Source organism: Marmota monax, unplaced genomic scaffold, assembly GCF_021218885.2.
Source record: "Marmota monax isolate L192 unplaced genomic scaffold, Marmota_monax_Labrador192_F-V1.1 WCK01_AAM20220418_F8-fsc00145, whole genome shotgun sequence".
Lineage (NCBI taxonomy): Eukaryota > Metazoa > Chordata > Mammalia > Rodentia > Sciuridae > Marmota > Marmota monax.
In genome coordinates this window covers 2,185,091-2,197,727 of record NW_026695201.1, presented here as the reverse complement: position 1 = coordinate 2,197,727, position 12,637 = coordinate 2,185,091, and the positions used below count along the sequence as shown (strand labels likewise).

General features: G+C 39.7%; 1 protein-coding gene across 1 annotated transcript; it reads left to right on the top strand.

Moving 5' to 3' along the window:
* The first annotated feature begins 572 nt into the window (after positions 1-572).
* LOC124082492 (olfactory receptor 6K3-like) lies at positions 573-8,810 on the top strand. The gene is made up of 2 exons (XM_046428891.1): positions 573-1,487; positions 8,748-8,810. Exons 1-2 carry the CDS (start codon positions 573-575, stop codon positions 8,808-8,810), a joined length of 978 nt encoding a protein of 325 aa, XP_046284847.1.
* The last annotated feature ends 3,827 nt before the right edge of the window (positions 8,811-12,637 follow it).

Genomic DNA, 12,637 nt, shown 5'->3' with positions numbered 1-12,637 from the left:
CTTTTTTATGTTTGATGTTTTATTATTTATTGTCAGAAAACAATAAATTCAGGGCTTGGTGGTAAATTTCTGAGGAGGCTGAGATGGAGGCCAGGCCAGGCTGTGCAACTTAGTCTTTTGTTTTGTTTTAGTAGCAGAGAACAAAGCAGGAATACTCTATTACTGAGCTCCATTCCCAGCCCTTTTTATCTTTTTTATTTTGAGAGAGGGTCTTGCTAGGTTGCCCAGGCTGTCCTTGAACTTGTGATCTTCCTGCCTTGGTCTTCTGAGTTTTGGGGGTACAAGCATTTGCCATCTCTTCCTGGCTATGACATTTTTGATGTGTTATTTTATTGTATCCTTCATTAGAATACAAGCTTTGTGAAAGTGAGATTGTTTTCTTCACTGCGAATTCAACAAATGAACAGATGCTGTAGGCACAAAATAGGTTATAAGTAAATAGCTATTAATCCATGAGTAAAGAGGAATACATGGGACAGAAAGCCTAATTCATTGACTTGCATTTGATTTTTTAAAAATTTTATCTAGGAAGGAGTTGAGCCTTTCTCCCCCAACAGTTAAGATTGCTGACCATGGTGCCAAGTAACCAAACTACTGTGGTGACAGAGTTTCTCTTCTCTGGATTTCCCCAACCTGAAGATGGCATCTTCTTCTTCATTCCTTTGCTCCTCATCTACATATTCATCATAACTGGGAACCTCACTGTGTTTTTTGCAGTCAGGATGGATTCCCGTCTCCACAACCCCATGTATGATTTCATCAGCATTTTCTCATTTCTGGAGATTTGGTACACAAGTGCCACGATACCCAAAATACTCTCCAACCTTATCAGTAAGCAGAGGACCATCTCCATGATTGGCTGCCTCCTACAGATGTACTTCTTCCATTCGCTGGGCAATTCCGAGGGCATTTTGCTGACCACCATGGCTATTGACAGGTACGTTGCCATTTGTGACCCTCTCCGCTACCCAACCATCATGACCCCCCAGCTGTGTGCTCAGCTCTCTGCAGGGTCCTGCATCTTTGGCTTTCTCGTACTGCTCCCAGAGATTGCGTGGATTTCTACCCTGCCCTTCTGCGGCCCCAACCACATCCATCAGATCTTCTGTGACTTTGAACCTGTGCTGCGTTTGGCCTGCACAGACACCTCCATGATCCTGATTGAGGATGTGATCCATGCGGTGGCCATCATCTTCTCTGCCTTGGTTATTGCCATTTCTTATATAAGAATCATCACTGTGATCCTGAGGATCCCCTCTGTTGAAGGCCGCCACAAGGCTTTCTCTACCTGCGCAGCCCATCTTGGGGTCTTCCTGATGTTCTATGGCAGCGTGTCCCTCATGTACCTGCGATTCTCAGCCACTTTCCCACCAATTTTGGACACAGCCATTGCACTCATGTTTGCTGTTCTTGCTCCTTTTTTCAACCCTATCATCTACAGTTTGAGAAATAAGGACATGAAAGTAGCCATTAAGAAGCTTTTCTCAGCACCACATAAAAATAAAGGCATTGTGTTGTGTCCATCTACACCTAAAAAATAAAAATAAAAAATAAAAAAAGAAGCTTTTCTGCCCTTAGTAGATATTTATTGCATTTTCAAGTTAATTCTAGCTCATGGGAATTCATCACTGTAGATGCTACTCTAATGTACTACACCCATGAAATGAGCAAATACCACATTCAGTGTCATGCTAACACTTTTTGTCTCTTTATTCTGGTTCTCCTTCCCATGTACATATTTATTTGTTTATGTGTGATTCATTAAAACAGCAGGTATTATCTGACTAATGTGACACAGATAGATAAAAAACAAATGATGGTTAAGCCACTATAATGGCTTTATGTACACTTATTTTATTAGTTTTATATAAACATTATTACTTACGGCTTAGATTACATAAACATCAATAATTAATCATGACCACAGATTATAAAACATAATAGTTAAAAGATAAGATCTATGAAAGAGGGGCTGAGGTTGTAGCTCAGTGGTACAGTACTTGCCTAGCAAGTGTGAGGCACTGGATTTGATCCTCAGCACCACATAAAAATAAATAAATAAAACAAATACATTGTGTCCATCTATAACTAAGAAAAAAAATTAAAAAACCAAAGATCTATGAAAGAGGTCATGATTCATATTTCAGTGGTACTACACAGTCACTTTGAGACCTTTAATAAATTATTAAATTCTCAGTATTTTAGTTCCATTTTCTACTGCCATAAAAGTAATATATTTTAAAATTGGGACTACATATGTTTCATGAATATTAAGTAAGTTTTTTTATGCTACACTTAGAATATTGCATAACAGTAAAAGTACAAAATGAATATTATCTATTACTTGCCACTAATTGTTAGTATTTCTTTTGATGTTGTAAAGATTTGTATAATAAACAATGATATATTAAAAATGAAACATAATCTTAGCTATAATGAGCTATGATCGTTATTTATAATGTTTTCATTGCTTATTTTTCTGAGGCCCAGTAGAAGTCAATCTTCATTTTTCTTTGATTATTATGGTTGAATTTGTGCAATTTAATTGAAGTAAACTGTTTAGTTGGAAACATTCTCAAACACATTCTGGAGAGAGAGATGATAGATAGAAATAGAGATAGAGATATGACTTTTCCATGTATTTTTGCATGACACTTGCTTTCATTTTTGTGTTCTCTGAAGTGCTTTCTGTGCATTTCCATCAGAAATCATTTCTATCTTCTTACCAGTAAAGGTTTATCATGAAAAGAAAAGGGCTGTGGGTTTTCACCTCCGGGTGAAGGGAGAGGATTGATTGAAATAGATGTCAAAACTTCCCATGAATGGCCCTGCCTTTTAAAGAGTGGCAGGAGCTGGGAAGTTCTGACTTTCTTATGATAAAAATTTTAAGAAGCTTTTCTTTTGTAGAAGATTCTTGCAGATGTCTTCTGACATTTTCAAGCACCTCGTGTTTGTGGTTTTTCTTGTTGTCTCAGCTTAATTGGGAGGCTGAGGCAGGAGGATCTGATCACAAGTGGTAGACCAGGCTCTGAAACTTTGAAGACTCTTTCTCAATAAAATTAAATTAAATTAAATTAAAAATTAAAAAAAGGTCTTGGTATGTAACTCAGTGGTGGAGTGCTTCTAGGTCTCTAATCCCTAGTACTACGCATAAATGAGTAAATGTTGATACAATATCAGTGAGAAATTCACCAAGAGATAGAGATTTTTTTTTTTAAAAGGAACCAAATGGAAATCATGGAAATAAAGAGCTTAATAGATGAAATAATAAATATAGTTGAAAGCCTCAACAACTGAGTAGAAAGAATCAAGCAAAAGGAGGAATATCTGGACTTGAAGAGAGGTCTTTTAAATGTCCCTGTCACACAAGAAAGGAGAGAAAGAAGGAAGATAGGCAGGCAGGCAAAAAAATGAAGATAGTATTCAAGACCTTCCGCATAAATTTGAAAAAAAATGCACATTTTTAAAGCACATGAAGGAGAATAAAATGTTAAGGGCATAAAAATTCTATTCTATCAAACGATATCTTAAAATGTTGCTCATCTTGAGAAAGATAATGGGTATCCATATACAGGAGGACTACAGGGCCCCAAATTGTCATTAATGAGAGGTCCTCACCAAGGAATACTATAGTCAAGTGACCAAAAGTATAAGACACAGAAGAAACTACTAAAAAGTATAAGAGAATAGTATCAAGTCACATTTAATGTTACGCCTACTAGACTATTAGCAGGTTTCTCAGCAGAAACCTTAGAAGCCAGGAGCAAATAGAATGAAATACTCCAAGTCCTGAAAGAAAATGACTAGCAACCAAGAGCACTGTACTCAGTAAGGTTATCTTTCAGAAACAAAGAAGAAATAAAGACCTTTCAAAACAACAAAAACAGGGCATGCCCCACCACCAGAGGAACATTATAAAGCCCACCTGCCAAAACTTTTGTGATGTAACAAAAGCAGAACTCAAAGGGAGGTTTATAACAATAAGCACTATATATTATATGTGATTGTTTTATAATATTTCAGATAAATAATAATGTAAAGATGCATTTTGGGAAGAGGGTACGAGGTATTGAACTCAGGGGCACTCAACCACTGAGCTAAGTCCCCAGCCCTATTTTGTATTTTATTTAGAGACAGGGTCTCACTGAGTTACTTAGTGTCTCCTCATTGCTGAGTCTGGCTTTGAACTCACAATCCTCCTGCCTCACCCTCCTGAGCCTCTGGGATTACAGGTGTGCATCACTGCGCTCAGCAAAAATGGATCTTAATAAATTAGAAAATCAAGGAAAACTCCAAATCTGAATTTAGTAGAAAGAAAGAAATAACTAGAATCAAAGCATAAATAAATTAAAGAGACTAAAACCAATAACCAGAACCAAAACAAACCCACAAATCAATGAACCAAAGAGCTGGCCTTTTGAAAAGATAAATATGACAGACAAACCTTTGGCTAAATTAACCAAGAAAAACAAAGAAAATACTTAAAGAAAAGTAGAGATGAAAAAGGAGACTTTAAAACCTGCACCATAGAAATGTATTAAGGCTTATTATGAACAAGTTTATGCTAACAAATTGGAAAATCTAGATAAGAAGGATAAATTTCTGAACACATGTAAACTAACAAAGTTAAATTGCCAGGACAGAAAAAACCTGAATAGGTCAACAAGTGATGAGATTGGATTGTGACAGTGGTACACTTCATGCTTTGACTATATCCCTCATTGCTCTAAAACTGATGTATTATTTTTCTTTTTCCAGAACTTCCCTTCCCAAACTTTCTCCTCCCTGACCTTCTCCTCCCTGATCTTCTTCCCCCTGACCTTCTCCTCCCTGACCTTCTCCTCCCTGATCTTCTTCCCCCTGACCTTCTCCCTCCCTGACCTTCTCCTCCCTGATCTTCTTCCCCCTGACCTTCTCCCTCCCTGACCTTCTCCTCCCTGACCTTCTTCCTCCCTGACCTTCTTCCTCCCTGACCTTCTCCCTCCCTGACCTTCTCCTCCCTGACCTTTTCCCTCCCTGACCTTCTCCTCCCTGACCCTCTCTGCCTTGATCTTCTCCTCCCTAGTCACTCCTCCCTAATCTCAGGGAACAGGATTCCTCTGAATCACCACTTGAACCCCCACTGTTCCTCATGATGGGGAGAATCACAGACTCTGGAACAAGAGTCCCAGTGTTTCTCTTTTGCTAACAAAGTAATAACTTCCTTTTCATTTTTCTCAAAACCTTGTCTTTGTTATTGGGTTGGTTTGGCGAGGATCAAGCTTTCAGTTACAGAATTAGTAATGAACAGTCTCCCAACAAAGAAAAGCCCCAGACTAGATAGCTTCTCTGTTAAAAGAAGCCATTCTCAGGTGGCTCTGGGGAGAATTTGGTGACTGGGTTGATCTTCTCTATGTCCCCCAGGGAAGACAGTATTTTTCTTCCTTTATTTTTCATCTATGCCTTGACTGTGATTGAAACCTGGTGAACTTCTTTGCTGTTCATCTGGATGGACATTTCACAGTTCCATGTCTGTATATCCTATTTTTTTTTCTCTCTCTCTCACTGGCTACCTCTTGCAGATTCATACTTCTTTCTCGCACTTGGAAACACTGAACACAGCTGTGAACTGTCATGGCTCTTGACAGGTAAGTTGCCAACTGCAACCTGCTCTGACCATCAAGACCCCCCACTGTGTGCTCAGCACTCAGCAGACCCCTGTACCTTTGACCTCATAGTCCTTCTAAATTTTACTTTACCCTAATGAAACCCCTTCCCAAAATATTGATCTCAAAAAAGAGTAGGAGTTAAAAAAGATTATACATTAGTCCAACTCTCTTCCCTGGTGAGGTTATAAATAGACTCTGAGGGTTTATATAGATCACATATGTGGGAGACCAACCTCACACGTGACTGAGTCACACTTCCTGGCTGGGTGCTGAGGCGCTCAGTCACAGAAATGTGGCAGAGCTTTCCCCACCCTTCTTGGGTTGGAAGGTTGGTGTCTCCTGCATGAGTGTGTCTTGCTACAGCCCCATGGGTGGAGCTATGCTCACCTGTTCCTTTGTAATATGACCCCTTGCCCTGTTTAGGATAGAATCTTCCATGGAAGTGCCTTGTGTGTATCCCCTTCTCTTACTGTGCCCTTGGGTGTGGCCTACCCAGGTGTCAGTCAACCTGCTGACAGTGGACATCATGAAGATAGACTCAGCCCCTGAAACCTGACCCCTTGCCTCATTTGAATAGCTTCTCCTCAATAAAAGGGGTCAGCGCGTGCTCTCGCTCTCTCTCTTTCTGCGGACCCTTAAGGTCAGAGGAGCTGTCACAGCGACCCCAAACAAAAAGGTATTTGTGTCTCTTGTGTGGTTATTTCGTGCAGCCCAATTAGCCAGTTTAACTGGAGTGACCCCTGAGCCTTTTAGTCGTGAGAACCGAAACCCGGCACACAAGAATAATATTTTCTGTCCTCCTAATTTTTCTTTATTGATTTTTTTGGGGGGGTACTGAGGATTGAACCTACGGGCATTTAACCACTGAGGCACATACCCAACTCTGTTTATATTTTATTTAGAAACATGATCTTGCTAAGTTGCTTAGAGCCTCATTAAATTGCTGAGGCTAGCATTGAACTCTCTCAGTCCTCCTACCTCAGCCTCCTGAGCCACTGGAATTACAGGCATGTGCCACCTTACTTTATTTTATTCTTAATACTACAGAGAAGCATGCACTCCAGGTGCTGAGATCATAGGTTATATTTCGTATTGGGTTAATTACTGTACAAACAATTGAGTAGGTGACATCTTCACCTTTGAAAATTTACTATTCTATGTAGAATTAATCCAAAAGATGGTTAAGGCATAATAGATGCATATATTTACATCTATAATCAAATTAGTAACATTTAATCCATTAATCTAAAATTATTTTCTCTTTCCTTTCCATTGCAGTGCTGATCTAAATGATATTACATTAGTTTTAATATGATAAATATGCAATTTTCTCCTTCTTTTGTGTTTTGAGACAGGGTCTCACTAAGTTTCACAGGATGGCCTTGAACTCGAATCCTCCTCCCTTAGCCTTCCCAGTAATTAGCATAATAGTCCTGTGCCACCATGCCTGGCAATTTTATAATCCATGTTTTTTCTCCTTACTTGGCTATTGGGATGTCAATGGACATTTGGGAGAGTGAGTGTGTCCTTTTGTATTTGGGTTTGTCCCCTGAGAGCTGCTTCCCTTTCAGCCTTGAACCCATGTGAAGTCAGTGCCCCAGAGAGTCATTCAATGGTTCACAGAATGAAAGACACAAGGAGCTGGTGTGAATTCCACCTGCTGAAAGGACGGTGCCTGGGGACCAGAACCCAGAGTTCAGAGCCTGCAGCTTAGCTTAACTCCTTCCAGTGCAGCTGACCTACAGGAGCACAAAGCTCAATGATTGTCATTTCTATGCCCATGTCCATGTGTAACACACTTGATGAATTATGGCATTCTGCTATCTATGGGCTCCACTGACCTTATAGCATCCTAAGATTATAGATGTTTTAGTTAGTGCTTACTATTTGATTCTTCAGATAAGGGTAAAATAAAAAAGCTCTGAAAACAATGTGTATGTAACACACATGCACACCATATTGAAAAGACTGTAGAATTTTCTACTTTTCTTATCCCTGATGGTTGCCATATGCACATAAACAAATGTTCAGTTCAGCATAGCACAAATTTCAGATGTATTTTATAAAATATTTTCTAAGTGGAAATTGGTATGTTAGGTAAATTGCTGAGTTTGTGTTTTTCTAAATCATAATATCATTTTTATTACATATATATTTAGACTTCTGTGGGGGGTAGGTAGTGTTGAAAAATTGACTTGAAAATACTCTTTTAAAGATACAGGAAAATAGAGAAAATTTGAAAGTAAATTGGCAAGTAATATTGGTAAACAATTTAAAAGAAGATAAACTGTTGGGAGCCACGGCCAGGTCAGGATGGCGCCTGGCATTTTGCCAGAGGGAGTGGTTGAGAGGTGACGCCTGTGAGCCATTAAGATGATGATAATTAAGTTAAGCTGTGTATAATTATTAAGATAATGACTGATTGCTGTAACTGGATGATGCTAAATTGAAACAAACTGTGTATTCAGTTGTGTATGTAGACCTCTGCTGTCTGGCAATAGGGCAGCTTCTGCTACCTCAGGTGCCCGCTGAGTTCTCACGGAGTTCCCGTTGGGTTCCCGTTGGATTCCCGTTGGTTCTTGCAGAGTTTCCGTGGATTTCTGGAGAGTTCCCGTTGGGTTCTGGCAATAAAGTAGTTGCTGTTTGAACCTACAAGTGGCTCGTGACTTCCTGGTTATTTTGTGCCCAGCCAGACTGCGGCAATAAACTGAAAAAACTGATAACTGCATAGAGAGATGCTCAAGCTCTTTATTAAGACTAATTGCAAGACAGAGTATGAAATCAAATTAACATACTTGAGAGTTGATTGAGACATATACTGTATTATGGTTTGCATATGAGCTGACCCCCCAAAGCTCATGTGTGAGACAATGGAAGAAGGTTCAGAGGAGAAAAGAGTTTTAATCCAGTCAGTGATTTAATCTCCTGGTAGGGATTAATGGAAGTGGTAACTGAAGTGGTAGGGTCTGGCTGGAGGAGGTGGTAATTGGGACTTGGCTTTTGGTAAGTATTTGTATCTGGCCAGTGGAATCTTTCCCTGCTTCTTGATCAACATTCTGTGAGCTGCTTCCCTTTCCCACACTCTTCCTCCATGTTCAGCCACGTCTCCAGCCCCAAGAAATGAAGCTGGTCTTCTATGGATTTAGACCTCAGAAACCCTGAGCCCTCAAATAAATTCTTCCACCTCCATAATTGTGCTGGGTGGGTCTTTAAATCACAGCAGCGAAAAAAGCTGACTAAAACAGAAATTGGTACTGACCGTGGGGTTGTTGCTGTGACTAACCTGACCATATGGATCAGAAGCTTTTTGAGCTTTTTGGAATTGGTGCGAGGAATTTTGAGATGCTTAATACTGCAAGCTAGAAATGCTTTAGGTTGTTGCAAGGAAAGCTTCATGGCTAATTCTGGCGGGAGCTCAGGAGACCAGAAGGCCAATGGGACTGGGGACAATGAACACAGGGCTCAAGTAGGTTCAAACAATGACTCTATTGGAATTTTGAGTGAAGACCATTAGTGTTATGTTCTGGCAAAGAAGCTGTTTTCATTTTGCCTATGTCTAGAGACTTTCTTCGAGGCTTTTTTTTTTTTTTTTTTTTTTTTTGGTAAGGCTGATTTTAAAAGCAAAAGACTTCTTTATCTAGTGGGTGATATGTCTAGGACGCAGAGCATTCAGGCTCTGGACACTGCTGGTAGCATCAGGAGCAGAAAGCACAGCAGAACATTTGAAAAACCATGGACTTGAAAGGCCTGAGTAAAACTAGGGCTAAAGAAATGCCTTTTATTAAAGACCTTACTGCCACTAAAGAAATGCCTTTGCCCAGACACAATAGAAGGATGGCTTGAGGGCATCTCAGGAGCTGCCAAGACCACACCCATCTCAAGCTCAAGGGAGTAAGTTGAAAATTCTCCTTTGAAGAGACCAGTGGGGCCCCCTTCTTGTACACAGGGGCCTAGGAAGGTTTTCAACCTGCTCAGCCACCCAGTCTCTCGGAGGTTGCTACAGCACAGGTCCTGGAGGGAGGACTACTGCTCTAGATGGCAGCTGAACTTGGCATCATCCACATGGTGCTGGTTGGGCAGGAGTACAGGTTGCTGGGCTTAGGGTTTCATGGGGGCTTCCACCTAGATTTCAAAGGAAGGCCTGGGAGGCCAGGCCAAGTGTAGCAGGGTCAGCGTCCCTGCAGGCACCCCTGAGAAGACAAAATGTGGACATCATCCTGGGAAGGCTTCAGGAATTGAGCAGAGACAAACCATCAGAAAGATGACTTGGGTTCAACCCACCAGGCCACAGGGGTGGAGCTACCCATGCCCTTTGGAGAGAACATTAAGATCTCACTTGCCCAAGATTCTAGTCTTGAAGCTATAGGACTTGTTTGCACACCTGGGTTTTGAATTTTGATTTAGTCCTATCCCATGTTTCTTAATTTTGTGAATGGAAATGCTTATTCTGTACCATTATATATTGGATGTTTGTAAATTGCTTTTAGGTTTATAGGAGCTCACAATACAAGAATACCTTAAGCCTCAGAGAAGACTTTGGACTTGAACTTTGAGCAACCTCAGAGCTGTTTGACTATGGGGACTCTTGGAAATAGAAAAAGTTGTATTTTGCATTGTGAGATGGTTGTGAGCTTTTGGGGCCAGGGGCAGAATGTTATGGTTTGGAGGTGAGGTGTCCCTTAAAGCTCACGTAGGAGAAAATGCACGAAGGTTCAGAGGAGAAATGATTGGGTTGTAAATGTCTTAACCCAATCAGTAATTTAATCTCCTGACTGGGATTAACTGAGTGGTAACTGAAGTGGTAGGGTGTGGCTGGAGGAAGTGGTAATTGGGGTATGGCTTTGGGTATGTATTTGTGTGTGGCAAGTGGATTCTCTCTCCCTGCATCTTGATCACCTGTGAGCTGCTTCCCTCTGCCATACTCTTCCTCCATATTCAGCCACATCTCCAGCCCTGAGAAATAGAACTGGCCTTCTATGGACTTAGACCCCTGAAACCATGAACACTCAAATAAACTTTTCCTCCTCTATAATTGTGCTGGACAGGTCTTTAAGTCACAGCAGTGAAAAAGCTGGGTAAAACACTCTGGTAGAGTCATTCTCAAGGAAAATCTGGTACAAACTAAAGTGAACTCAGGAGTATCCTCTTTTCTAGTAATCCTGTTCCAAGAAATGTTTAAAAGACATTTTTGTTTATTTGTAAGTTGACATGAATGAAGATAATATCTGAGGTTGACGCAGTTTGGAGCAATCAAGGGCCTATAGTAGGGAAAATATGTAGTCAAATGCTGAGTGAACCTTTCAGAGCATCATAAAAGTGTTTGATCCTATGACACTAATGAATGCAAAGAAATAAATAATTCCAGGTGGACGCAGGGATATCCTGTGATTCCTGGGATAACCGATGATTGCCTTTATTCATAGAATTTTCAGCCTTGAATGTGGAAACAATATGTGATATTTGAAGTTCCATTTTTGAGCCATTAGGAAGAGACCAAGAGAATCATTTGTCAATTAGTAGTCAAGTGAGCTAAGAGCATTCTCACCTCACATAAATGTAAAACGAGTTTTAAAGCAATTAATAACCATTGTCTGTTCCAATACATTGTGAACATTACGTTGAAGTTGTCAACATGAACGAGTGAGTTTTAGAAAAAATATGTTTCTATCAGTTACCATATGCAATGATACTCAAGAAAAAAAATGTGATGTATTTTTTCTAAAATTGACATTTGGGCTTCTATCTGCCATTTTCAAGAAAAGAGCTAGAACTTTTTGAAGAAGAGTGCATTCCATATTAGAGGGCAAGAGAAATTCAAGGGGACAATGGAATATCTTGTAGCCTTTTAACAAGATTACTTTCAAAATTCCTAAGTAACATGTAAACGTATAAATGGGAACATTTTTAAAAATTATCAATCTTATAAAATCCATGGTTATATGATTGCCTTTATTCATAGAATTTTCAGGAAATGTTATAAGGAAACAAAAAAAGAGCAATTCAATTGCCTTTTCTCTTTAAATATTTAATATGTTTTTTAAACTTTTTCAGAAAAATATAGTTGTTGGAAGTCAGCTATGGAAGTAAAATAGATGAAAATTAATATTATTAGCCTTAGACTTCTATATGAAATCAGTAGGCAGAATGTGCAATTGCAATTGTGTTTCCTAAATTAAACCAATTCAAGTAGGACCAAGTAATAACCAAGCACCCTTCTTCCATTGCTGCATCTATGTGGAACTCCCTCACTTCAGTATCAAGAATGCCAAAATCTGTATCTTGTGTTTTCAGAATTGTAATGCATCAAAAAGTCAGTCCAACCAGAAGTACCTGGTAAGGGAAGGAAAAACAGACAAGAGGAGAAGTAATTTCATTCCAGTGCCTAGAGTTCCCAAGCTATCTCATTTGGGATTGGTTTGGAGTTCCATGGGATTGGGGTTCTCCCAATTACCAGCCTGAGCTGTTTTCCTAACTGGAGCCATTATGGGGATGTTTTTCTACTTATCTTGAGTCATTTGTGTAGAAATCCCAAGAGAGTCTATATATTTACTCCAGCATTCTATGTATGTTCAGAAAAAGATATACAGAGGGATACAGGGGGAGAGAGAGAAAGATTATATAGGGAGAGTCAGATATATGCATTACTGATGGATGAAGGAAATTTAGTACAGATGGAGGACTCAGGGAAAAAGAATCCATAACAGAAAATCAAAGGAAGTTAGTCTTAGTAGAGTGCTCTGTATATCCCACATCAGGGTAGGAAAGATAGAGACTTCCCCTATATTTATTTCAACAGCAGCAAGGTCAGTGAATCAATTAATTTGGGGGAATGGGAGATATCCAGAGAAAGAACAACTTACCTACTTACAAGGGAGAGCTTCACTGAGCCTGTAGATATGGTAGGTAGTCTTTGAGAAGGTTTTGAGAAGTGGGGAAAGAGTGTTACAAGGGAAGTTAGTACATAGTGAGGCTTTGATTATTAATTTTCT

What these genes read in the sequence shown, in the direction of transcription:
- LOC124082492 (XM_046428891.1), top strand. Translation starts at nt 573, where the DNA reads ATGGTGCCAAGTAACCAAACTACTGTGGTGACAGAGTTTCTCTTCTCT. An exon ending in CCATTAAGAAGCTTTTCTCA is followed by an intron (nt 1,488 to 8,747) that starts GCACCACATAAA and finishes CTCCATGTTCAG; the next exon opens with CCACGTCTCCAGCCCCAAGA.